At 42.7% G+C, this 26,906-nt stretch overlaps 1 protein-coding gene across 1 annotated transcript in view; it reads left to right on the top strand.

Annotated features, from left to right (window-relative positions):
- The window catches only part of kmt2d (lysine (K)-specific methyltransferase 2D), a 39,082-nt gene extending 14,570 nt beyond the window's left edge, over nucleotides 1–24,512 (top strand). Inside the window, 39 exon segments of the mRNA XM_051095880.1 lie at nucleotides 69–233; nucleotides 1,406–1,515; nucleotides 1,591–1,632; nucleotides 1,722–1,892; nucleotides 2,014–2,202; nucleotides 2,290–2,406; nucleotides 2,867–3,130; nucleotides 3,237–3,320; nucleotides 3,410–3,487; nucleotides 3,570–3,731; nucleotides 3,832–3,899; nucleotides 3,901–3,917; nucleotides 4,012–4,250; nucleotides 5,230–5,303; nucleotides 5,405–5,455; nucleotides 5,547–7,154; nucleotides 7,940–8,107; nucleotides 8,265–8,392; nucleotides 8,504–10,311; nucleotides 10,408–10,531; nucleotides 10,972–11,059; nucleotides 11,133–11,193; nucleotides 11,564–11,796; nucleotides 11,888–14,779; nucleotides 14,873–15,016; nucleotides 15,132–15,296; nucleotides 15,510–15,657; nucleotides 15,745–15,826; nucleotides 15,904–16,079; nucleotides 16,169–16,293; nucleotides 16,381–16,516; nucleotides 16,646–16,758; nucleotides 16,849–18,181; nucleotides 18,284–18,420; nucleotides 20,688–20,818; nucleotides 20,914–21,199; nucleotides 21,282–21,355; nucleotides 21,447–21,555; nucleotides 21,640–24,512. Of these exon segments, the coding sequence (XP_050951837.1) occupies nucleotides 69–233; nucleotides 1,406–1,515; nucleotides 1,591–1,632; nucleotides 1,722–1,892; nucleotides 2,014–2,202; nucleotides 2,290–2,406; nucleotides 2,867–3,130; nucleotides 3,237–3,320; nucleotides 3,410–3,487; nucleotides 3,570–3,731; nucleotides 3,832–3,899; nucleotides 3,901–3,917; nucleotides 4,012–4,250; nucleotides 5,230–5,303; nucleotides 5,405–5,455; nucleotides 5,547–7,154; nucleotides 7,940–8,107; nucleotides 8,265–8,392; nucleotides 8,504–10,311; nucleotides 10,408–10,531; nucleotides 10,972–11,059; nucleotides 11,133–11,193; nucleotides 11,564–11,796; nucleotides 11,888–14,779; nucleotides 14,873–15,016; nucleotides 15,132–15,296; nucleotides 15,510–15,657; nucleotides 15,745–15,826; nucleotides 15,904–16,079; nucleotides 16,169–16,293; nucleotides 16,381–16,516; nucleotides 16,646–16,758; nucleotides 16,849–18,181; nucleotides 18,284–18,420; nucleotides 20,688–20,818; nucleotides 20,914–21,199; nucleotides 21,282–21,355; nucleotides 21,447–21,555; nucleotides 21,640–21,732 (12,193 nt within the window). The 3' untranslated portion in view covers nucleotides 21,733–24,512.
- Nucleotides 24,513–26,906: the final 2,394 nt, after the last annotated feature.

Below are 26,906 nucleotides of genomic sequence, written 5' to 3'. Positions count from 1 at the left end.
TACATTTAGATGTACCGTGAGCCCAAAAGGGAAGTGTGCTAACCAAAGCATTGTTTTACCCCCTTCAGGTGTGTGTGCTGTATGCAGTGTGGTGCTAGCTCCCCTGGGTTCCACTGTGAGTGGCAAAATAACTACAATCACTGCGGCCCTTGTGCCAGCCTGGTAACCTGTCCTGTGTGTCGTGAGAACTTCATGGAAGAGGAGCTGCTTCTGCAGTGCCAGCACTGTGACAGGTCAGTAATGCATAATGTTACTAAAAGGCCAATAGAAAATATATATACAGTCCAGTACTTCTATTCAGCAAGGATGCATTGAACTGTAATAATACTGCACAATTAGGGGTTCAAGCGTGTAGCGTGTTAGAGTGGCCAAGGATTAGCGTTCCCCACGTAAAACTGAGCAAACCGTAAGTCGTAGAGACTTGAAACTTGGAGGGATGGTAGTACTCACACCGCCGTCAACGTCACCTAGACTTGCACCAATCAGCCTGACGAAGACACTGCAGCAAACAAAAGTACGATATCGCTCATAACTCCTAAACCGCCAGTCGCGGGCTCAAGTGTCTTGTGTTGTTGGAATCTTTGGCTCACGCTGGACAAAACGATTCTCAACAATTCTCTGGACTCTCTAGGTCAATAATTATCAAAAAATGTCTAAATTTACCCTTTGGGAAGCTATAACAGGGTCATTTATAAACTGTCCAAATGTACCTAAAATCCTATAAAGCCTAAAGAATAACTCAAAACTTCATGAAACCTGATGAGCACATGAGACAGGTGATTCTAAACAAGCATACAAAGTTTTAAAGAGATCAGACCACAGCTGGTGCTATAACTGTCACAAATGTGAAAAAAAAAAAAAAAAAAAAAAACATTCTATGGTAAATTGGCCAAAATGCTTTTTTAAATCATTGATTTAGTTGGTTACAGGCTTGCTAGATAATGTCTTTTTTTCATATGTGCTTAAATGCCTCAAAGCGCTTGAACACTGGTAATTGCAGCTATATTATTACTGTTTTTGTTATTTTTGAATAAAATTCCATTTTGGTGATTGTAATGGTACATTCACACGGGCCGTTGGCGTCAACGGCTGACTGAGGGCGTGGCTGAAGCATGGTGTTGACATGACCGTCATAGTGACAGCATAGTGACAATCACATTACTTCTCTGGTGTTGCATGAACACGATTGACTAGCATCTGCACGAGTATGTTTGCATTAGGTGATCTGATTTGAAAGATTTGAAAAATTTGAAAGTTTTTAAAACTTCTGCCACGAGCAATGCAAGTGAAGCGGCGCAGTGGACCTCGGCAAGGCTTCACGTCACTCCGTTTAAAGTAAATGAGAGGCGCTGACCTGTATGAATGCACCGTAAGAGACTTATTGGTTTGTTTCTTGGCTTTATAGATGGGTTCATGCTGTATGTGAGAGTCTTTACACTGAGGATGAGGTTGAACAAGCATCTGATGAAGGCTTTGCCTGTACAGCCTGTACTCCGTATGTCCCCAGGCCTGTTGGTGAGTTTCGAACATTCGAAAGTGTTAATTTTCTCACAATTTCACATAATAAAACCCTTTATCTGTCTCTCTTAGTGGAGTCTCCTATGATGTCAGCCTTCAAAATCAAGGAACCAGGTATGTGTATGTTTGATAATTAGTGTTCAGGCTTTTATCTTTTAGCTATTTTTATGACTTTATCTCTGTTTCTCCATCCACTTGCTCAGAGCCACAATTTTATCGTCTGGAGGGTGTCTGGCTAACAGAGACTGGCATGTCTTTATTGCGAAGCATGTCCATGTCACCCCTGCACAAGCGCAGACAGCGCCGGTCCCGACTTGGCACCATGTGTATCGATGAGCTGAAAGAAGGCGATCCAGATGGTGATGAGGGGAAAGGTCAGTTTATTACCATGTTTAATTACTTTGTCTTATTGGAGCTTTGTGTTAAATCTGTATGGTGACTCACTGCCATTGATTGATTGTGAATGCAAATAATAAGAAACTGAAATTGTAATAGGAGGTGCAGAAGCGATGGAATGTGAGCCCAAGCTGGAAGCCCCTGGGAGCCCAGATAGGGATGGAGGAGTGGACAGAGAAACTGGGGCAGATGGAGGTATAGAGGGCATGGCTGACTGTGAAACTCTCAAAGGAGGAGTAGAGGAGACTGAAGACGGGAAGAAGAGAAAGCGTAAACCATACAGACCAGGTCAGTGAACTGCTTCATTTCCTAATGGCTCTATCAGTGTTTCATGCTTTGAAAGAAACAGTTACTGATGTGATTTTACACTTGTAGGGATTGGAGGGTTCATGGTCCGGCAAAGAAAGTGTCACACACGAATGAGGAGGAGTCTGTCTGCCTCCGGTGATGGTGTTCCTGAAGGTCAAGCAGCTGAAATGAAACTTGAGGAAGGCAAGTGTGGCCAAATGGGAGTTCACACTGTCCCAGCAAACACCAGCAGCCAGCAATGGATTTGTTGGATCAGTGTGTTCACCTTGTTACCACAAACTGAATATGCGCTTGTTGAGTCTTGGAATGTTTTGAGTTTGGTATAGTTTTCCAACAAACTGATGTAAGCTGACGTGAACACCAAACCCTAATGTCCTTGCCAGCTGCATTAAAATAAATGTTTGTGGGTGCAACTGCCTAAGGCTTTCAGTCTTGATGTATGAAAATGCATTTCAGTTTATGAAATAATTTCTGTATGTATTGCCTTTAGTTTTTGTACAGTATACATTTAGCTTTTTCAGAGCATCATCCTCAAGAGATGTTTCTTAGCGCAGTGTGATCCAACATGCCAGCCTCAACATCTCTTTTATTATCACAGATCACCAAACCTTTGTAAAACTACTTTTGTTTTTTTAAAATATAGCACCTCATCCTGACATACCTCTCGATGTCCCAGAGGCAAAAACAGCAGAGGGAGAGGGTGAACAAGCCAAGAAGCGCAGGGGCCGAAAGAAGAGCAAGTTGGAGGACATGTTTCCTGCATACCTACAGGAGGCTTTCTTTGGCAAAACGTTACTCGATCAGAGTAAGAGAGCTTTTCTTGCCCCTCCAACCCAAAGACATACGCAGGGTGTTCTGAGACCTCCGCTCCCTGGGAATGGGGCCAGAAATACAGCCTCTGAACTAGGTAAAACACTAGTTCGATCACTAGCACTATCATCAGTGTTAGTGTTTGAGAATAATAAAGTTAGACCAGGCAAAGATTTAAACATTTGTTTCATTTCTTCTTACAGCTGAGGCCACAGCCAGGCCAACTGGTTTGCCCATGGAACTAAAGCAAGAGGGTGAGGGATCCAAGCCTCCAGGAGATCGAACAGGTGGGATTTTCAAGAATGAGGTGCTTTAGTATTTTGGCAATGAATGTTTTCAGAACATAATATTTAACTTGCACAAAATTTTGTTGCAGAAGGAGCAAGTGGGCAACTTTCCAACAAAGATCAGTGCTCAGGAGACACGCATGGGTCTGATGCACAGAAGAATGAAGGTAATTTCTTTTGTTAACAAAGTAAGGCCCCTGGTGTCATGAACAGTTGAGTTACTCAAAAGATCGCTCTTTCACCCAACAGATCTCCCTCAGGGACTAGAAGGTCAGGACTCTCAGCAGTTTTTCCAGAAAGTACTTGGACCCACTGAGGGAATCGCTGCAAGTGGGCCTCTTCAGCCTAGCATTAAGCCTGTTCAGGAGGGTGATTCAAATCAAAGTAGTTGCCCTCAGAGAAACCTTCTAGGTATGGACAGAATTTCATATTATTACTCAGATTTGTTATATAACTCAAGTCTTTTTAATGCATGTCTACACACAAAATAAAAAAAAAAATTTAACTACAGGTGCTTCCTTATCTGGCGCACTCCCCTCAACTGGTATGATGGACTCTTTTTCAGGTCTCTCCCAGTCCCCCTTTTTTCGACATACGGTAAGCTGTAAATATGCTTGCTTCTCATGTTTGTTCCCTAATTAATTTCTCCTCCTTTATATGCATGTTTTTTGTTGTTTTGTCTAATCTTCAGTGATCGAGGTGGTCTTTTCAGTCCAGACCAGGATGAGGAAAGCCCATGGGCAACACCATCCACTCCAGCCACCCCTTCCACTCCTCCAACTCCTACTGAACAGGAAGGTGATGGCCTCTCCTACAATCAGCGCAGTCTGCAGCGTTGGGAGAAGGATGAGGAGTTAGGAAATCTATCTACCATCTCTCCTGTACTATATGCTAACATGAACTTCCCTAGTCTCAAACAGGACTACCCTGGTTAGTATTAAACTGACTTTTAAAAGTGTTGTAGTGGGTGTATCTGTCTGTTCCAACTTAAAGGGGTCATATAATGCAGTTTCTTGTTTTTCTTTGTCTCTGGAGTGTTTCAAGCTGTTTGTGCATATATAAGATCTGTAAAGCTGCAAAGCTTAAAGTCTCAAACCCAAAGAGAGATTTATTATAAAAGTTAACACTCAGCCACACCTTCCTAAAACAGCTCATTCAAACACCCCCACATGTCTGTGTCACGGTATGGGTAGATTTGCATAACACCCCTCACATGTATATGCATAGAAAGGTGTAACTTTTTATACCTGCTGTAGTATTGTTGAAGCCAACTCCATGTTGTGGAGACGCTGTGTGTTTCATTGCGAAAGCGAAAGTACTTTGTTTAGCCTTCCAAATGAGGACACATCTAGAAATCAGTGGTTAAGTTATATTTACAACACTGTTCTGGAACAATACAACGCAAGTATTCGAGTGGATGCTGCGCATTTTACCGAGGAATCCACGGCACAACAAAACAATGCGTAAAAAGACAGTATGAGTCATTATAATCAGTTATGTCCCCACTGGATGCAACAAATGCCTAGATTATAATGGGTTTTATTGTTTGTCTCATCCTGCCGGGAAACGGCATCACAAGGATCATAACATTTCCATCGCACACTTGAGGTATTCGGCCAATCACAACGCACCGGATACCTTTTCAGAACGATGAGCTTTGTGAAAATCAAAACGTTCAGAAAGGCAGGGCAGAGAGGAGCAACAATAATGTATAGTTTGTGGAAAATGTTTTTTGAACTTCAAACGCATAAACACATTGCATTACACCAAATACACAAACTAATGTTCTTTTTAGCAACATCATATGACCCCTTTAACTTGGTAATCACTTAACTGCACTCAAAATATAAAGAGCTTAAATGGTTAAAGGTTTGTTAGGTCTGGTTCATTGTTCCTTTTCTGTCAATAGACTGGGCCAGTCGCTGTAAACAAATAATGAAGATTTGGAGGAAGGTATCAGCTGCAGACAAGGTTCCTTATCTGGTAGGTGCAAGTTTGAACCTTAAGTTTAACTTAATTTTGTTGTACTGTCTTTGTTCTCTAACAGTTTTTTTTGGTTCACTACTTTGTCATTATCCATTCAGCAAAAGGCCAAAGATAATAGGGCTGCTCAGAGAATAAACAAGGCACAGAAGGTAAGTGGCCTTCTCTTCAAATGCACTGTATAATCATTTTATGTGTTTGCATTGTAATTGTAAACATTTTTCTTTTTTCCCCAATCAACAGCAGGCAGAAAGTCAAGTATGTCGGCCTATTAAAACCGAGCCTGGCCGTATTAAAGGCGAGCGCCCTAATCTGCACCTACAAATTCCCCCACCCTCAGGCTCCGTATCCACTCCCTCCCAGCCAAGCTCCGCTGAGAGTCCTTACCCTCTTGCCCCTGACTCTGCATCTTCAACCTTTTTTCCTGATGGACCCCTCAAGACTCCTAGCTCAGCCGATGTGCACACAGACCCATTTTCTAAACTTCCCCCCCAGTCTCCGCACCTTCAGTCTCAGCCATGCACCCCATACTCGCAGCCTTCTTCCAGCCCCTTGCCGGCCTCTTCCTCAGGATATCCTATGCCTGGCCCACAGGGTGCTACTCAGGGACGGCCAGCCAACTTTGGCTCCCTTGACATGCAACCAGGGACTCCTCGCAGGGCCCAACAGGTTGACCCATTCTTTAAACCACAACAGCAGATTCCCAAACCTCAGCAGCCCTCTCAGGAGGCCTTAGGTCTACCTGAAAGTCCTCGACCTAGGCCTGGTGGGCCTGGAGATTCACAAATGTTCTCACCGCCTCATACAACCCATTGTGGTGACCTGTACCGTGGCCAGCATGGAGCTAGCCGACAAGATCATGCTTCATCTCCATCACCATCTGCGATAGCTTCTTCACCTGCTGGGGTGGGCCCAAATAGGGCAGAAATTAATGCCCCATCTCCACGCTCTTCATTTGGCAGGCAAGACCTAAGCTCTGGTTCTCCTGCTAGTTTGGACTCTGCAGATGGGTTATTCAAAGCCCCCATGACCCCTCGTATGCATCAGGGGGATGCAGGTGGATTATCTGTTTCACACCCTCCAGGTGCGTCTCCTAATCATCCTCCTGAGAGCTACCGCCAGTCTCCCTCTACATTCTCTGACCCTTACGCCCAGCCTCCCCTCACGCCACGACCTCAATCAGGTGACGGCTCCTCTCCCCTACCCCAGAGGCTTCCTGTGCCTCAGCAAGAAACATACTCAAGATTGCCTTCCAGCCCTCAGTCGCAAGGCAGTTCTCAATCGCCTCTCACACCAGGAGCCATTTCCAATGATGTGCTTTCTGTGCAGTCACCAGCCACTCCACGCTTCCAATCACCTGATCCATACTCCCGCCCACCTTCACGACCTCAGTCCAGAGATTCCTTCGCTTCATTGCATAAACCCCCTCGCCCATCTTCTGTAGCACCGGAAGGTAACTCCCCCTTTAGAGGCTCACCTCATCATAGCCAGCAAACGCCCTGCTCGCCCTCAGTAGCAGATCCGCTCTCTGGAAAACCCCCTGCTTTCAGCTGCAGTCCTGGTGTAGGGCTTCAAATGGGCCAGCAACAAGTAGTTGGCCAGCAGCAGATGATGACTCCTCAGCAAGCTCAGGTCCACCTCCAGCAGCCACAGTCCCAGACACAACCAGTGGGTGCTGAATTTAACTCAAGAATAGCACTTCCTCCTGGAAACCAAGATACAGCTATGCGGGCAACAGATGCTCCACATTTACCCAACTTGCCAGGGGTGCCGGACATGTCAGACCTTTCAGCTGGACAGGATCCAGCTCTCATGAGCCTTAGTCCATCCGAGTTAGAAAAGCACAGACAGGTAAAGTAGACACTTTAGATGTGTTCATTGTAAGGGAACCCTGGGTATTAAAACTTGTATGGCTTAATGTAACAAATTATGTGTCTTGCTGAATTTAATTGGTTGCAATCAGTGAGCTACTGGCACTGAGCTAAGCTATTTCTACCGCAATACAACTCACATCATACACATAATACAACATACACATCATGTGATGACCCCAGCTACTGAAAGAGCTTAAAGGTGGCGATGGATATAAGCATTGGCTTAAACCAAATGCTCTACTATCGATTTTCCCCACAAAGAGTCTAAACGCAGTAAAATCCAAGCTGAGAAACTCCTTAAGTCGCTGCGGCATCATGACAAGTGTCAGCATGTTCACATTGTTTGTAAGCTCTTTCAGTAGCTGTGGTCTACTAAAAGGAAAGCAGTGAAGACTTGCATCGCTTCTCTTGTTGCCCTTTGACTGAAAATTACATCCAAAAGCCGCGAAACGTGGCATGGAGTTGTGTATTCCCAGTTGTGTTGCGGTAGAAATACCATAGCTCAATGCCAGTAGCTCACTGAGCACAACCGTTCTATGTAATCAAAATAATGGTGCCTCCATAGTCCAAAATATGTATAAAACGATGTAAAATCTTTCATTGGGTTTTCTACCATATGTTTCAGTAAGAGACATAATTTACGTTATATTAAGCCATACAAGTCTTAATACCCTTCCCTTTAAAAAGAGTTTTGGGTAGAATGAAGTAGATTTTAATTTTACTTTTGTTAATATTTTATTACTTTTGTTTTATGTACCACAGAGGCAACGATTGAGAGAGTTTCTGATCAGACAAAAAATGCAGAGAAATTCACTTCGGCAAGAAAAGGAAACACCTGTGGTGGGTAATCCTGCTCAGAGTTGGCCAGCTGGGGAAATGCCGGCCTTTCAGCAAGACAAAACCCAGCGAGCACCACCTCCTTACCCTCAGGTATTGATAAGTTTGGGAAAATGGTTGCAATAAAGTTAGAGCACATGCAGAGATGAGTTCATGTGGGGCAAGATTTATTTAACTAATTTGTGGTCTTTGTGATTTGATAATCATACTAAGCTATGCCATATCACGATCATCATCATTTATCCATCAGGACAGGGCTGTGGTTGCTCAGACAGCCCTTGCCACCAGGATGCCTCCACCAGTGGGAGCTATGGATGAAAAGCTCTGCCGCCCACCTCCTCCTGGGACACCAGCAACTATGGACCCCAGTGCATTAAGGTAGATTGAACTAAATATATGCTACTGATTTTGATTACTTTGTGTTTATATGTAGTCCTTGTACATGTTACTTCCACACTGATCATTTCATAAGCAACACTTTTCTTGTAGGCAAGTTGGGCCCAATATTTCTCAGGGGATGTTTCCTCGTCCACCATTTCCTGCACAGTGGCAAAACCAAGGAGCTCCGCGGAGGTTCCAACAGCCACCTATGATGGAAGCCGTTCCCAGGCAGCACCTTAATACTCCCATCAACAATCCTCTCAACATGCAGTCCATGCAGAATATGCCCAATCCTTTGACGGGGGTTCCAGGCACAGGCGCAGAAGCTGTACAAAGCCACGTGTCGGGAGCACCACCTCAGTTTATAGAGCTGAGGCATAACTCCCAGAGGATGCCACTGGGTCCTCAGTTTATGCAAAGGGCGCCTATACCTAGACCTCGCATGTTTCTTCCACAGCAGGAAATGAATGCTGCTTTTGTTCAGCAGAATTTACCCCCATCTCTCGATGCTTCAGCGGAGGGAATGCGTGATCCCAGAACTGGCTTACAGCAGGGTGGCATGGACCTTTTGATGCAACAACAAAGCAATGTACCTCCTTCCCAGTCTCAACTACAGCCGCAGGCAGTGCCAACTACTACATCCAAAACTCCCATTTCTCACACTACTACTCAACAGCTTCCTCAAACAAGTACAATAGCAGGTCAGCAGACTGTTGTAAATCCAGTTGACCTACCTGTGTCTGACCTAGGGCTCGGTGATACAGTGGCAGAAACCGGAGTGGAAGATGATGATCTTGCTACTCTTGACCTGGATCCTGATAAAGGTGATGATGATTTGGGAAACCTTGACAATCTCGAGACCAATGATCCTCATTTGGATGATCTGCTCAACAGTGATGAATTTGATTTGCTGGCTTACACTGACCCTGAGCTTGATCAGGGTGATCCCAAAGATGTTTTCTCTGACCAGTTACGACTTGTAGAAGCAGAGGGAGAAAGACCAGGGTCTTCTGCTAATGTAGAAATCAAGGTTGAAGAGAAACCAAAAGTGGACATGGCTTCTCAGGACACGCACACAACTGCCGCTCAATCACCTTTAAAGACTGAGAGTTCATCTACCAATACTCCGAAGGCAGAGTCTTCTGATGCCATTAGGCTACCATCTGTAAAAATTGAAGACAAGGGATTGATTGAACAACCTCAGTCAGGACAAGCTCCTGTTAAAGATGACATTAGTGAAACAGTGTCTGTTTTGCTCAGTGGAACAAAAGCATCTAATCAACAAGAGACTGCAACTGCTTCATTAAACACCGTCCGTTTAGGTGGTTTACCTTTTCCTATTCCTGGCCAATCAGATGCACTGTCTTTTCCACCAACTGCACCACATCCAGACCTGGGTGCTGATCCGCTTGGATTGCCAGATGCTGGCCACCACTCTACAGCTGATGATCTTGACAAAGTAGAAAGCTCACTGGAAGCGAGTGAGCTACCTTTGTTAATACAAGACCTTTTGGAGCATGAAAAGAAGGAGCTTCAGAAACAGCAACAGCAGCAGCAGTTAAGTGCTCTACAAGGAGGGATTGGGAGTCAACTTCATGGCATTCAGAATCAGCAACAGCCTCCTCAAGGGCCAAATCAAATTATGATCCCACAGCACCACCATCCATCCCAAGGCATAGTGCCTCAAGCAGGTATGGTGCCCAGGCCACCTCACATGATACCACAACAGCAGCAGAGGTTAATTGGTGCTGCAGTGCCTTCACCACCCCATGCAGCGATGGGACAACAGCAAGGCATTATACGGGGTGTACAGCCTGGCAGAATTCATCCTGGTCTTACTCCTCAGCAGCAGACCGCACCACCTCCACATATTGTCAAACAGCAGAACTTGGCCAGCAACTTTTTCCCAGATAAAGGTATGCCGACTTCCATCAACTTGAGGTTATTCTTATTTTTGTTATCCCAATAATAAATGCATTCTAGTTAATATAAATATCGTTTTTTTTTCCCAGATCTGGATAAATTCATGACAGATGACATAATGGATCCTATTGCAAAGGCTAAAATGGTTGCACTGAAAGGAATTAAAAGGGTATTGGCTCAAGATCCTATGGGTGTTCAACCAGGAATGAATAGGTACTGTTTTTGTCTGACAAAACATACAAAAAAATTCCAATGTTATGTATTTAAATGTAAAGTGGGAAAGTTAAAAAGGTTACTTTTTAGTGCCTATTGTAGATAGAATTCAGGCATAAGAAAAACAACAGTCTAGACATGTTTTTCCAGTTTAAATCAGGAAATCGTTTAACAGACGTGACAGAAATGGCAATGGCGTATTGAAAGATGCATTACGCTTTGAAATATGCAATTTTTTTCTTTTAGAATTTGAATTTGAAAAACTTGGTGCACACCTCATGTGGTAGATGGATTATGCAATTACCTTACATCTATTATATTTAGATATAGATTTAGAAGTAGTTTTGTTCCTTTGCTAAATAATTTGCTGGTTGACATTTCAATGGAATTGCCACTTTAGTTCTGTTTCAGATTTAATTTTAAATTTTATTTAACTTTAGGCAACAAGTATCTCTTTTGGCTCAGAGGCTAACTTCAGCTCCTGGAAATGAGGATTCCCAGGCTCAGCTTGCACCTGGGTCATCCAAGGTAGGTTTAGTATTGTAGTTCACATTTCATTTGAATTTATTCTAGTATATTAACCTTAATCCTCCTATTTCAGGAAGGAGAAGGCAGCAACCAGGTTCAAGCAAGACCAAATCCTCCGCAATTTGGCATCATCAGTATGTTTTGCATTTCTAGTCTTTTTATTATTATTATTATTTTTTTTTTTTTAAAAACTACCTCTTCAATGCTATTAGTACTCTTTCATTTATTTATTATATTATGTTCCCTATGTAAACACACATTTAGAGACCTGGGATTTTGGCAGTGCAGAAAACAATCCAGACAATAAAATGGAATTCTAATCTCTAGTTGTAGAAATTTGACAATCCAGAGTCCAGATAATAACATGGAAGTCTGACTATGTGTTGCATAGTGGAATACATGGCTTGCTTAAAATTGTGCCAAGTGTATAGGCACACATTGTGCATTTAGGTGATAGTTCAGTTTCATGCTGTTAATGTTCTTGGGCAATCACATTTACAACAGATGATGCTGAGCAGCACCAATATGAAGAATGGCTTGTGCACACCCAGCAGTTGCTGCAAATGCAGTTGAAGTTCTTAGAAGAGCAAATTGGAGCACATCGTAAGTCCCGTAAAGCTCTGTGTGCCAAGCAGCGCACTGCAAAGAAAGCTGGACGTGAATTTGCAGAGGCAGATGCTGAAAAGCTCAAAATGGTCACTGAGGAACAAAGTAAGATCCAGAAACAGTTGGACCAGGTATGCAAAATATCTTTTTATAAACAAATATGAGAGATTTTTTTTGTCTTGAAAATCATTTAGCTAAAATAAGTAAAATTTGCTTTTCCAGGTACGTAAACAGCAAAAGGAGCACACCAATCTTATTGCAGAGTACCGAAGCAAACAACAGCAGCATCAGCAGGGGTCTTCCATACTAGCTCCTGGGCCCTCTACACAGGCGCCCCACATGCTTTCCAAAATGCCTGGACAAATGATTATGGGCCAGCAAGGAGGACCAATTATTGGTCAGCCGCCTGGAGGAATGCCTCAAGTAGGGATGCCTCAGGGAGGCATGCCAGTTAGAATGCCACAAATGCAACCTTTTGGTGGAGCCCAGCCTTCTCTCCCAATTGGAGCTGGCACTGTGCAGCCAGTCCCACCTCCTGGTTTTTTTCAACAAGCTCCTGGAGCACAAGGTCCACCAGATCCAAGAGTCATACAGGAGCGACAGTTACAGCATAGAATGCAAATGGTCCAAAAACTGCAGCAGCAGCAACAACAACAGTTGATGATGGGCCAGCAGCCTATGTCGCATCAACCTCAGCAGCCTGGTATAATGAATCAGCAACCTGGAGCCATGGGTAACCAGCCAGCCCAAGTTTTGATGGGCAATATGGGGCAACAGCAACCAAACTTACAACAAGGTTTAATGAACCAGCAAAATCAGCAGGGGTTAATGCAGGCGACTCCAGGTATGATGGGAAACCAGGCTATTGGGCAGACGCAACATAATGTCATGGGCCAGCCAATGACTCAAACTGTAAACATGATGGCAGGCCAACCACAGGGTATGGTTGGTAATCAACAAATTGTCCAGCAGCTTCAGAGACCTCAGAGTTTGATGGATCAGCATGGGCCAGGTGGACAGCATGTTGTTAGGGGACCACCAACCCAACTCACGCCTCAACAGCAAAGTGTAATGGCTCAGCGCATGCTCCTGTCACAACAGCAACAGAAAAACCTTGCTCAACAAATTTCACAACTGAAGCAACCAACACAGGTTGGTCCCTCTGAGCCACAAAGAGCTTTAGAAGCTCCACCATCAGGGAAGACCCAAGGGGTTGCTGAGAACTTACAGCAAGGTGTCCAAGATCCTGACCATAAAGATGGAGGACTACTTAGTCCAAAAACACCCCCCCAGCAGGGTGGCCCTGCCACACCACTTCAGATGCAACAACAGGGATCTAGTGGAGAGCAACAATGTGGTGTTGGACAGCCACAGCAAGCACATGCTTTTATGGGTCAGCAACAAACAGCACAGCCTCAATCAAACCAGAATATTGGAGTAGCAGAACAACATGGTTTTGTGGGCAACCAACAGGCTGGATCTCATCTTAAAGTACAACCACAGCAACAACAGATGCAACTGGGTCTTCAGACCCAAAACGCCATACAAATAAAACAGGAGGATCAGCAAATGTGCTTTATGGCACAACAGCAAACTGGTCAGATTGCTGCACAGCAACCACAGGATGTGCTTGGCCAAAATAGCGGTCAGACTCAAACGACAATGACCGGCATTCCAAATCAACAGCAGCAAGCTCTCTTGACTCAACAGATGGGCATTCCTAGAGGCCAGCAGATGATGATGACTCCAAGGCCTGGTGCTCCGGCAGGGCAAATACGTGCCCCTATTAACATTCAGGCCTTCATTGCGCAGAACCCCCAACTGCGTCACCTGACTCCCAGCCAACAGTTGCAGCAAATTCAGGCAATGATTGCTCAGCGACAACTACAGCAAGGCCAGATGCTAAGAATGCAGGGTCAGGCTCAGGGACAAATGCGTCCCCAGGTCCCACAGGGACCACCAGTTGGTCCACGGATGCCAGGTCTTGAAGCCCAACAACAGCAGCACCGCTTTGGATTACCAGGCAAACACGGTCCAGCTGGCACTCAACAGCAATCAGGAGCAATGGGACAATCAGCTGGTATGGCTCCACAGTTTCATCAAGGTGTTTCAGGGCCTATGCAACAACCTTCTCAAGGACCTTTGCCTCAGTACATCAGTAGTGCCCAGCAGCAGCAAATGTTACAGCAGCAACAAGTACATCAGCATCAAATGATGAGGGGTCAGGTGCCCAGGCCAGTAATGGGTCAAGTTCGTGCCACAGCGCCTGGACAGCATATGGCTAGACCAATGTCTCCTCGCCAGTTAGTGTGTCAGGGTTCTCCAGGAAGCCCACTTTCTAATCAGCAAAGGCTCATGAGGATGTCTCAGACTCCACCAGGCCCCCAGCACCTTCAGCAACAACAGTCTCATGCGGCAACAGCACTGAGCCCCTTTCAAGCGTCTCCCTCTCATGCGGGTTCTCCTGCAGGGTCTTCTGTTCCAGAACCTGGTTCAAGCCCAGCATCTGTACATAAACATGAGCCAGGCACCCTGTCCCTCTCCAGTCACATGCCATCGCCTTCTAGGCCAGATAGTGTTGTAGGAAAGGGTAGCCCCTTCAGCCAGACAGGGGGGTCAGTAGCTTCACCTTTAAGATCTCCAGCTGCCAAGACTCAGAGCCCCAATACTGAAACTCTTTCAGCTCCTTTTCCACCCAATGGTCCGTCTCCTCAGTCAGCACAGAACCCACACCAAGCAACAATTCAACCAACTCAACTACCCAATGAAATAACACTGCAAAACATCAAACAGGAACCACGTGAAGTCCAGTGTGACACAGGAGGTAGTGTAGAGGCTCATTCTGATGGCATAAAGAGAGAAATTTCTGGAGAAGCAGTCACTGCGATTGCGAACTCTGCCCCGGGCTCTAGAAGTCAAGCAGGAGATCTTGGGTCCCAAATTCAAAGGACAGAGACTGGCCAACAGCTTCTACAGAAACTCCTCCGAACCAAAAACTTACAAATGGCTTCTCAGAGGCCCTCAGATGGCATTCATAATGAGATAAATGGGCACATCAATAGCAAGCTGGCAATGCTGGAGCAGAAGCTTCAAGGAACTCCACGCAACATGGAGGTACGACCAAGCAAGTCACTCTGTGTGTGCCTATGTATTTATGCTTTTTTTTTTTTTTTTTAATTCTAATTTTTTATCTGCTACTGTTTTTAGGATCTGCAGTCACTCACAAAGAGAACTCCGATAGTCAAGGCCAAACGTACCACAAAAGCTGGAGAGCGTGGCCCAAACTCTAGAAAGAAAACCAAGAAAGAAGAGGTTGGAAAAACTGAGGCAATAATGAAGCAGTTGAAACAAGTATGTGGCATTGGCTTTTGGAATATTTGAGTCGTGTTTTAGTGATGCATAGCTATGAAAAATTTGGATTAATAATATTATATTAAACCATTGCTCTCTTATGGTGAACCCACAGGGACTTTCTCTTCTTCCTTTGATGGAGCCCTCCATTACTGCTAGTCTGGATTTGTTTGCTCCGTTCGGCAGCAGTCCAGCCAACGCTAAGGCCCAGTTAAAAGGCTCATTTGGAAATGCAATGCTGGACAATATTCCAGACTACTATTCCCAACTTCTTACAAAGGTACAGCATACTTTGGCCTTTCAGTACACAACAGAAGGCTGTCTACAATGGGGCATTGTGTGTTCCTTATTCTGGGAATTCCAAAGACTAACAGAATACTGTTGTAAACAGGTTCTTGAGATGCAACCAGATTGTAATGAATACAACACTCTTTCATTCTTTTTTCCAACAATATCCATATTTTGAGATGTTCTTTGGTGTTTTTTGTATTAGAACAACCTCAGCAATCCTCCAACACCACCATCATCACTTCCTCCAACTCCACCACCTTCTGTGCAGCATAAGCTTTTAAATGGAGTGACACCTGTAGAAGAGCTAGCCGAAGGTCAGAAAGAGACTGAGGCATCGGAGGATACCATGGGTAAGACATAGGATTTTTTTTCTGATTTATTGTTGAGCCAGTTTAATGGTGACAATTTTTGCACAGAAAGTTTCTTTGTCTTTGAAGGTTCTGTTCCAGAGGAAGTGAAGAGTGTAGACATACTAGCAGCTCTCCCCACTCCACCTCACAACCAAAACGAAGATATACGGTAAATTACCAACTCTGCTCAACAGAACAACTAATCTTATGTTTATATCAGCGCACTAATGGATTCTCTCAACTCAGGATGGAGAGCGATGATGACAGTGATGCTCCAGACAGCATTGTGCCTGCATCCTCACCTGAAAGCCAACTAGGTGATGAGACGACACGCTTCCCCCATCTGTTGGATCCCAAAGAGGAGGAAGAAGAGAGAGCCATCTCTCCTGTTATCCCCATTATTCCTCGTTCTGCCATCCCAAGTATGTGGTAACATTTGGAAACTATTTGAATCGGTTTGCTTTAATCTTTAATGACAGATCTTTAAGTTGCTGATCCTACCCATGTACAGGTTTCTCTGAGACAAAACCATTTGAGTCAGTAGATGGAAAAGTCGTGGCTTCATCTAGCCAGTGGGACAAAACCAAAAGTAATGAAGTGTCTGTAACCTTCATGCTTTCATCAGCTGCAGCAAAGGTATTTAAATCTCTAAATGTCTACTACTACAAAAGCCCTAGGTAACTTTGACAAGATTTAAGTACTTTTTTCATTTCTCCTCAACAGAATATCAACACGGTGATGTTGGCCGTTGCCCAACTGCTGCACATACGTATGCCAAGTTCTTACGAGGCGGCTTTTCCCCAGAGTCCTGGTAGAGCAGGTGTTGGACCTGGGAAAGTACCTGACGCTTCTAACCCTGGTATTGCACTCAAGCTGTCATTCAATATTCTCAGAGTTGTTGGCTAAATGTTTAGCTATTGTATTGTTGTTTTTTTTTTTTTTTTTTTTTTTTTTTGTCTTATGCTCTGTTTTTTCTTTTTAAAATAAGGTATGAAGGACCCTTCTGCAAGCAATGATACAGAATGGCTTAGGCAATTTGATGTTTCCCTCCCAGGGTGTACCCTGAGGAAACAAGTTGATATTCTTGCTCTTATCAAACAGGTGAGTTTCTTGAGAATTTTATTTTTTTTTGTTTTTTTTTGCTTATGAGAGGCACTTGATGTTTCTTCTGACGTTTTCACACTTTTGCAGGAATGCCAAGAGCAAGAAGATAGACCTGCTCAGCACTGTTACATGACAAATGTTTCAGATCTGGATGTGCGCCACCTGCCTGTTATTCCTGTCGAGGTTTCTCCACCTCCATCGCCATCGCCACCGCCACCTCCACCTCCACCCCCATCATCTGCTGTAGCTGAGCCAGAAAATATCACTCAACCTGAGCCCAAACCTGAACCAGATGCACCAGTTCAGACAACATCATCCCCTTCAGCAAGCCCAGGTGCTCCTGCCAAAACTGAATCCTTAGTTAAACTGGAGTCTCACAGCTCCCCTGTTACAGTGGAGTCTGAATCTCAGGAGCCTGTGGTCCTTCCCCAAGCTGCTCCATCAGAAGAACAACAACCTTCTGCTCCAGCCAGTTCTCCTCCTCTAGACTCCCCCACATTGGAGATATCTCTCAAACCCATCAAACACCGTAGCAGGCCTCTTTCCGATGAAGAAGAAGAACGACCCAAGGTTAAAAAATGGAAGGGTCTGCGCTGGAAGCGTCTCCAGATAGTGATCACAATTCGCAAGGGTGGGTCTAAGAAAGAGAACAGCCGTGAAGTTTCCGAGCTCATGGAGCGCCTTCGTATCACGCTGAAACCAGACAAGCTTCCCCGAGACAAGCGCAAGTGCTGTTTCTGCCACGAGGAGGGAGATGGTGCCACGGATGGTCCTGCACGCTTGCTTAACATTGATGTAGATCTGTGGGTGCATCTTAACTGTGCTCTGTGGTCCACCGAGGTGTACGAGACCCAGGGCGGTGCACTTATTAACGTGGAGGTTGCCCTTCGGCGTGGACTACGCACCCGCTGTGCCTACTGTCAGAAGACGGGTGCTACTAACAGCTGCAATCGTTTGCGCTGCCCGAATGTTTATCATTTTGCCTGTGCCATCCGGGCACGCTGCATGTTTTTCAAAGACAAAACTATGCTCTGCACCCAGCACAAGCTTAAAGGCCCCAGTGAAGAGGAGCTTAGCAGTTTTGCTGTTTTCCGACGCGTCTACATTGAGAGAGATGAGGTGAAGCAGATTGCAAGCATCCTGCAACGTGGCGACCGCATTCACATGTTCCGTGTTGGCGGGCTTATCTTCCATGCTGTTGGCCAGCTCTTGCCCTCTCAGATGGTTGTGTTTCACTCGCCTACTGCTATTTTTCCAGTGGGATATGAGGCCACACGCATTTACTGGAGCACTCGCGTGCCAAACCGCAGATGTCGCTACCGTTGTCGCATTAGTGAGCAGGATGGCAGGCCTCTGTTTGAAGTGCGTGTGCTGGAGCATGGGTATGAAGACCTGCACTTCCGAGACACCACTCCGGATGGTATGTAAATCTAAGTTTATTTTTCGAAATGGCTCTAAATGTAATCCTAATGAAATGTTTGATCTTGCTGAGTCATGCTAATGTCATGCCACTGCTTTTCAGGAATTTGGTCCAAGATTGTACAGCAGGTTGCTAAGCTGCGTGATGAAGCGGCCATGTTGAAACTCTTCACCGAGCATGTCAAAGGAGAAGAGATGTATGGACTCACTGTCCATGCAGTGATGCGAATCACTGAATCGGTGAGAAATTAATAAGTATGGTTAACTAAATGACATTGATTTTTGGTAACTGTTCTTGCACATACATTCATTCTTCTCCTGATGCGGACAGAATAGTAGGGCGCGATGCGGAAAACGCAGAATCGCGGAATCCAGTCATAATGTCATTTACGTCGGCGCCAATAGCCTTGTGGGCGGTGCGCCGACAAACAGTGCCTTTGCACTACGGGCGTCCCGTGTTCGAATGCCGACTCAAGGACCTTTCCTGATCCCGCCATCCTCTCTCTCCCATCTGATCTGTCCTATATAATAAAGGCAAAAATGGCAAAAAATAAATCTTAAAAAAAAAAAAAGTAAAGGGAATTAACTGTATAACACAGAATGTCATGGAATTTGCCAAATTTGGGATCAATAAATCAAAAGTAGCTCACTTAAATCAGAATGCGATATGGACTGGTGTTTAATATTAAGCCTCAAAAATACTAATTAAATAGGAATCCTGCATGTTCTACATGTCTTTGTGTGAAGTAATTGCCCTGGCCCATTACTACACGCATACTGAAGTGCCAGTGATGCTTGTGTGTTTCAGCCTCTTCCGCCTCAATATATGTACATAAGTACATAAATAATCTCTAGAATTCTAGTCAATTCATGAGCATTTCACCGTTTCTTAAGAAAAACTATCATCATGTCATATACAAACAGAAACCTTAAAGCTAGAAAATCCAGAAAAATGGAAATATTTGGGAAAACATAAAATGGATGGTGCCCTAGAATACGTATTACTTATTGATATATATATTTAGGAGTTCAAGCACATAGCACTGAAACTCTATTGTAATTGTTACAATGGCCAAGGATCTGCAATCTCCACATAAAACTGATCGTGCAGACCAAACCGTAAGTCGTAGAGAAACTTGAAGAAACTTTGAGGGATGGTAGTACTTAACACCACCGACAACCTCACCAAGGCTCGTCCCAATTGGCCTGACGGGGGCGCTGCAGCGATCAAAAGTACTTGCCTAAAACGTCAATCTCAGGTTCAAGTGTCTCATGTCGTTGGAATCCTTGGCTCATTCCGGACAAAACGTGCACCTCAGATTTGACGTTTGAAAGCGGCAGGGCCACTTTTAGTAAAATGTCTATAACTCCTAAATGGAATGAGATATCTCCGCCAAACTCCTAACACTTATTAAAGACCTCAGTATGTGGTCACAGGACAAAAATCACAAGGCTTGGCCACTTAGTGGTGCTATAAGAGGGGAAAAAAACATAAATGGCTATATCTATGCAACCATTTGTTCTATCAACATGAAAATCGCTGTGCATGGTTTTGGTCCAAAGTGCCTCAAGCATCTATAAGGACATTTGCGTATCTCAAAAAAGCATGGCTGCCTCTGGCCGATGAAGTTTGAGCTCTTGTTAGACATGGTTAACAGAGGCCAATGGGAATGAAACTTGGTGGACCTGTTTGACTCACAGCCCCGAAGGTCTGTGAGAAATTTGAAAGAAATCGGGCATAGGGGTGGGCGACATTGCATTTTTCAAGTGTGTAAACGATTGTTCATTGTGTGATATTCGTATTATATGATAGAGCGCCTCGTTCCGGACAACTTTGCCTCTAGAACCACTGCTGTCAATCAAATCGTTTGTTAAATGATTGAGAAGATCGAAAAAATCTACTTTTGTGAACTAGTCCTAGGTTTTTCGCTCAATCTTGAAAACAACTGCAGTATAATTCTCTTGACTCTCTAGGTCAATAATTATCATAATTATCAAACCACAGCTGGTACTATAACGGCCATAAAGGTTAAAAACATAATATTTCTATGGCAAATTACCTGGATTTACCAAAATCATTTAATTAGGTGGATACAGGCTTACTAAATTTCTTATTTTTCATATGTGCTTAAATGCTTTAAAGTGCTTGAACCCTGGTAATTGCTGCTTGCAGCTATATTATTTGTATATAATTAAGAAAATGTATATCACTACCGTTTAATATTGTTGTCTAATGAATTGGATTACTTTTGTGCTGTCTTTAAGAAGACTTTTTAACATTATTTACTTTAAATTATATTATTTGTAGGATAAATTGCGTTCCTTTTTTCCAAATATTTATTACTTAATTTAAAAAAATCTATAAGGGAACCATGATAATTATGAGCAACTGAAATCAGAGTAGCTTCCAATAGCTAGTTACAATCATTTTTCTTACATGGCTTGATTATAGTAATGAACACTATTAATTTTTTTTTTTTTTCTTCTTTTATTTTACTGTCTTTCAGCTTCCTGGTGTGGAAAACTGTCAGAATTACACGTTCCGATATGGCCGCCATCCTCTCATGGAGCTTCCACTCATGATCAATCCTACTGGGTGTGCACGATCAGAACCCAAAATACTCACCCATTGCAAAAGGTAATGAACAAATTGTGTCAATTGTGAACAATTGTGACAGACACGTATGGTTTGGAGATTGTAAAGTTCTAACATAATTTTATTGTGCTTCTCAGGCCTCATACTCTGAACAGCACGAGTATGTCCAAAGCCTATCAGAGCACGTTCACAGGGGAGATCAACACCCCGTACAGCAAGCAGTTTGTTCATTCCAAATCTTCTCAGTATCGTCGGTTAAAGACGGAGTGGAAGAACAATGTGTACCTGGCCCGTTCTCGAATTCAAGGACTGGGTCTGTATGCCGCGAAAGACCTTGAAAAACACACCATGGTCATCGAGTACATTGGCACCATCATTCGCAACGAGGTTGCAAATCGCAGAGAGAAGATTTACGAGGAGCAGGTTTGTAGATGTGAAGCTTCCACCATATATTTGCTCTGTTTTTTTTTTAATTTCTTCTAATCTTGTTGTTTTCCTCAATCAGAACCGTGGGATCTACATGTTCCGTATTAATAACGAGCATGTAATTGATGCCACCTTAACTGGCGGTCCTGCCCGGTAAGATCACACTTCTTTTGTCTTTGTTTCTTCTTTTTGCAATCCAACTTTGGTTTGAGTATTAGTTTCTGATTTTCCTTTTCCTCCATAGTTATGTCAATCATTCTTGTGCACCCAACTGTGTCGCGGAAGTTGTGACATTTGACAAAGAGGACAAGATCATCATCATTTCTAGTCGCAGGATCCCAAAGGGTGAAGAGGTACAGTAATCTCTTTCTTTCTTTTTTTTGCCAGTCCTCTCAGTGCCGTTCCTCAGTTTATAACACTTTCGCAATCTGTTTTAGCTGACGTATGACTATCAGTTTGACTTCGAGGACGATCAGCACAAGATCCCCTGCCATTGTGGAGCCTGGAATTGCAGAAAGTGGATGAACTAAACAGGGACAGAGAAAGAGTCCGACCCGTCTTTGCTCCCTGGTGCCAGAACACTCCTGCGCCAAAGCCTGTTATATTCTTACTATCCAGTTAATAAGCTGCTCTAAATTGAGGAAGAAAGTTCACTCTCAGTCACCTGAAAGACAAGACTTTGTTATTCACAACAAGAGCCAAAGCTTTGAAGAGTAAACTTTTGATGCCACAACCTTTTACAGATGAGCTCAAAGGTATTGGACCTGCTTGAATCTTTCGTGTCGATTTAAAAAAAAAAAACAAACAAAAAAAACAAAACAAAAAAAACAAAAAAATACACCTCTGCCAAAAGCACCTCTACTTACTTCCTCCACTGTTTCCTCCTACAATAAGCTGACTCTGGCTGCAATCGATCCCTTCGACATCTACCAAAATAACTGAAGCTATAGCATATCAATACACTTAGACTAGAACTCAGTGAAGATGTTTGATTAAAGCCATGTAAGTACTCAAAAATGAACTAGTACACTTTAGCTTGGACCTATCCTTTCCGCTACCACCCTTTCCGTCACCCCAGACGAACGAACGCTCTCCCATCAAATCATCAATGAAGATCGTGGACATCGGCAAGACAATCCTGGAGTGGCTCTGCGTAGAACTGTGATGAGATACGACAACGTCGAAATACTATTGACCTGTGGCTCGAAAGGCACCAGATGTTTTATTATATTGAGTTCAAAGGTGGGTTTATTTCACCCAGTCTACCTCATTGAGTTTGTGGGACGTCACTGCTTTGTATTAAACTGTTAAGTGCTACTGTGGAAAGGGGAAGGCAGGAATGTGTCCATGGCAATTGCCTTCTCGGATAAGCAGGGAAACTTAAGCAGCAGGTTTGCTTCTATCTATATTTTGCTTTCTGATGAACACAATAGTGAGCCAGTGCAACTCTTTTTGATTTGATTATACAAATGAGATACAGTATATGACGATGCATTACTTAGAGCAATCAAAACTCAAACGGGTGTCTCGGAGGCCACCTTTTTCCGACTGTAGATATCATGTAGCTGCGTCCACACATGTGCGGATCATGCTTTTAGTGTAGAAGCGCTCATCCGGATTCTCTCGCGGAGCAAATTACGAGAAAGGGCCACGGTGCGGATCCACGTTGGTGCAATTTGAACGATTATAGGGCAAAAAAACAAAAAAACTAGTGATGCAAGACTGCCACTGCATTTGACATGTTTTCCCATCTTGAATCCTTCCATCCTGCGTTCATTAGATCTCCGTTCGGATCTCATCACTCCAACCAGGACCCGTAGGTGTAAAGCCTCTTCCCTTCTGTGATAGTGGACTGTTGTAAACTTACTGTAGTGAGTCTTTCTCTGCCTGCTGACGGCCGGTTGTATCTAATCTATGTATTGTGGTTTGATAGTGGTAGCACAGTCTACAGGCTCGACGCGGTGACGGAGGAAGACTTCAAAAGGGCATTTCTATTTTCTTTTATATGAAAGTAATTTAAAACAGTTAAAAAAACAGTTGAATTTCAAAGAAGGGAGTTGAACAAAGTCTCCACATAGCCCATGCTACTTTGTTCCTTTCTCCCCTGACTTATGACCTCACGTTAAGAATAAATGCAAAATGTATAAACTGTACATAATAGGGGTCTAAACTCTTTATCCAGCCCCTTTTTAATCAAATTCAAAATTGTAGAGAAATAAAAAATTCATGAAAGAAGCAACCACTGGATATCATTTTATCAGAAAACTAAATGTGTATATATCTATAAATATATGTAAAATGGCAAACTAAGTAATATCTTTATGTATATGAACCAGAGTGTTTTTGCATTTAACTTTTTGTTTTCTATCTGCGTTTTTTCCTACAAGATCATATACAGATTAACTAAAAAGGTGTGATGTTTCTTTTGTCTTCACCAATGAATTTTGGAAGACTGGTTGCGGTGAATGGCACACATTTAAGATGGGATTCATGCAAGTTTTTTTTTCATGGAAATAGATACTTTTTTTTGTTTGTTTTGAAAGAAACAGCAGTAAAATGGTGCATAGCATTTGTGTATTTATGTAATATTGTTCACGTATATTTCTTTTATTTATGCTACTGCTTGTGAATTACTGAACCCTGTCCTTGAATCAGTGACAGTTTAATTAGCATATACAGTAAATGGAAAATCTTGAATCTCCCAAGATGATACTGTTTTTGATTCGTGTCCTGTTGTTTTCTTCTCTTCCCCTCCCCTCCCTGTAGAAGTGAATGTTTTATATGACTTACGAAAAGGCCGCATAGCCGGGAAAATGGTATGACTTCATTAATCGAAACTATCTTCATTAATTACATGTGAATTGCACTCAGCATTATTTTATTTATACATCCTCCTAACTAGCATTGGTTCTTTTAAGGGTAGACCCAGTCGGGCGCTTACTGGATTTTAGCCTGAGAGTAACTCTTGCCCCCCACCTCCTCCTTTGTTCTTATGAAATCTCTTAATTTAAGCTCTCTACAAGTGTTGTAATTAAATAAATCCTGATTTTGGTTTTCAACCTGATCTACTTTTTAAAAAAAGATGCTGCAACTGTACAGCAGAGCTACTTTTAGGGAAGATGAATAAAATGGTCATTTTTATTGTATGTGGCATGTTTTGTATGGATATAATTTTGAATTGTACATATTTTTTGACGTCAGAGGTTGCATCTCTTTATATACGGCTGTCCCCTTCCCTCCCAGCCCTCCATTTATTTCTTTGTCTCTGCTTTCTTTCTTGTAAAGAAAAATAAAATGCATTTTAAATATACATTTTCTGTCGTCACATAAAATTTTTGCATATGTGAAGCTTAGAAACTTTTCACTTTATGTAGTATCTTTCATAGGCAAAATTTGTATAGAAATTCAAAACTTTATATATAATGTAAATTATACATTATCATAAAAAAAATGCTATTAATTCTAAAATTCCACAATGACCACAATGTCATCAAAGATGTTCACGTCTTTCTTTCTTAAAGGAGAAGTCCACTTCCAGAACAACAATTTACAAATAATTTATAATTAAAATCCCCTTGTGATCCAAGATGTTCATGTCTTTCTTGGCGTAAAGAAATTATGGTTTTTGAGGAAAGCATTTCAGGATTTTTCTTCATATAATGGACTTGATTGGTGCCCTGATTTTGAACTTCCAAAATGTGGTTTAAATGCAGCTTCAAAGGACTCTCAACGATTCCAGCGGAGGAAGAAGGGTCTTATCTAGCGAAACGGTCTGTCATTTTTTTTTTTCGAAAAATAAAAATTTGTATCCTTTTTTGTTTTTTTTTTTGTTTTTTTTTAGCACAAAAGCACAGGCTCTGGTATGCGCGTTCACGATGCTACGAATTAGTGATGGATCGTTCCTGAACGAATCTTTAATGTGACTCGAGTAGAACGAGTCCTCTCGCGGGGTGATTCGTTCAGTCGCGCGTGAGTAACATCCTATTAGGTTCTGTACTGAAATTAGTTCACCTGTTTCGAGTCTTCCATTTTATGGGGCTGTCACGTGATGGACGAACGACTCAAACCCTAAAACTTATCAGATAAGAGGTGAGGTGAGCTAATCATAGACTAAAGACCCAGGTAAACAATGAATTAATCTTTTCTGTTTCTTATAGCATTATAGTTTTTTGTTTGTAGTGTGTTTTTTGTTTGTAGTGTAAGCAGTAGATGTGTTAGGGAAGTAACACGTAACATTTTAATTATATTTTGCTAAAATGAACGAAATGACTCGGAAAAAGATTCGTTCATTTTGCTGAACGAGACTCAAAGGTCCGAGTCGGTAAAATGATCCGAACTTTCCAGTTCATCGTCTGTGTACTCCGGCTAAAAAAGGTAGAGTATGTTGAAAAACTGCATCTTATTTTCTCCTACAACTTCAGAATCGTCAGACATCGTTGTACCTTTTTGTTTGTATTCAGCATTTGACTTACTTGTACTTTCTTAGTCTTTGCGCGTTCGATTTGTAAACACTGGGTCTGTAAGGTTAGTTCCGCCTACGTTCTGCGTGACCTTTCGACGTGATTCAATAGTACGTGAACGCGCATCCCAGAACCTGTGCTACACGAGCGTTTGTGTTTAAAAAGTATACAAATTTTTATTTTCTGAAAAAAAATGACCGATCGTTTCGCTAGATAAGACCCTTCTTCCTCTGCTGGGATCGTTTAGAGCCCTTTAAAGCTGCATTTAAACCACATTTTGGAAGTTCAAAATCGGGGCACCATAGAAGTCCATTATATGAAGAAAAATCCTGAAATGCTTTCCTCAAAAACCATAATTTAAAAGACATGAACATCTTGGATGACAAGGGGTGAGTAAAGTATTTGTGAATTGTTGTTCTGGAAGTGGACTTCTCCTGTAAGTCGATAAGAAATTAAGGTTTTTGTGGGAAACATTCCAGGATTTTTCTCCATATAGTGGACTTTAATGGTGGCCAAAGGGTTGAAGGTTCAAATAAGGACTCTACACGATCCCAGCCGAAGAACAAGGTCTTATCTAGTGAAACAATAGGTAATTTTCTAAAATAAATAAATAAATAAAATTACAATTTATATACTTTTTAACCACCAATGCTTCTCTTCAACTACGCAGTACAATCACGCACGCTTGATGTAACGTTAGGCGCAAGTACGACCCAATGTTTACAAAGCAAACGTGCAAAGAAAGTCAGACGTCCTTTCCACAAAAAAAAAGGTAAAACAATGGACGATTTTAAAGTTGGAGGAGAGAATGAGACCGAGTTTACGTACCATACCATTTTGAACCGCAGTACACAGATGAAAAACTAACCGCGACTGACTTTTCCAGCGTGATTACACATTGAGTGAAGACACGCATGAGCATTGCAGAGCTAGTGCAAGACAAGCATCTGAAGTAAAAAAAAAAAGTGTGTAGATTTAATTTTGAGAAAATGACAGATCGTTTCGCTAGATAAGACCCTTATTCCTTGACTGGGATCATGTGGAGCCCTCTGAAGCTGCACTGAAACTGCAATTTGGACATTGAACCTGGAATGTTTTCCACAAAAACCTTCATTTCTTTTTGACTGAAGAAACGAAGACATGAACATCTTGGATGACATGGGGGTGAGTAAATTATCAAGAATTTTTTATTCAGGAAGTGAACTATTTCTTAAAACTATTGGAAAGAGTCAATGAAACAGAAA

This window comes from Labeo rohita, chromosome 23 (assembly GCF_022985175.1).
Source record: "Labeo rohita strain BAU-BD-2019 chromosome 23, IGBB_LRoh.1.0, whole genome shotgun sequence".
NCBI classification, from domain to species: domain Eukaryota; kingdom Metazoa; phylum Chordata; class Actinopteri; order Cypriniformes; family Cyprinidae; genus Labeo; species Labeo rohita.
This window is presented reverse-complemented; position numbering and strand designations above follow the sequence as displayed.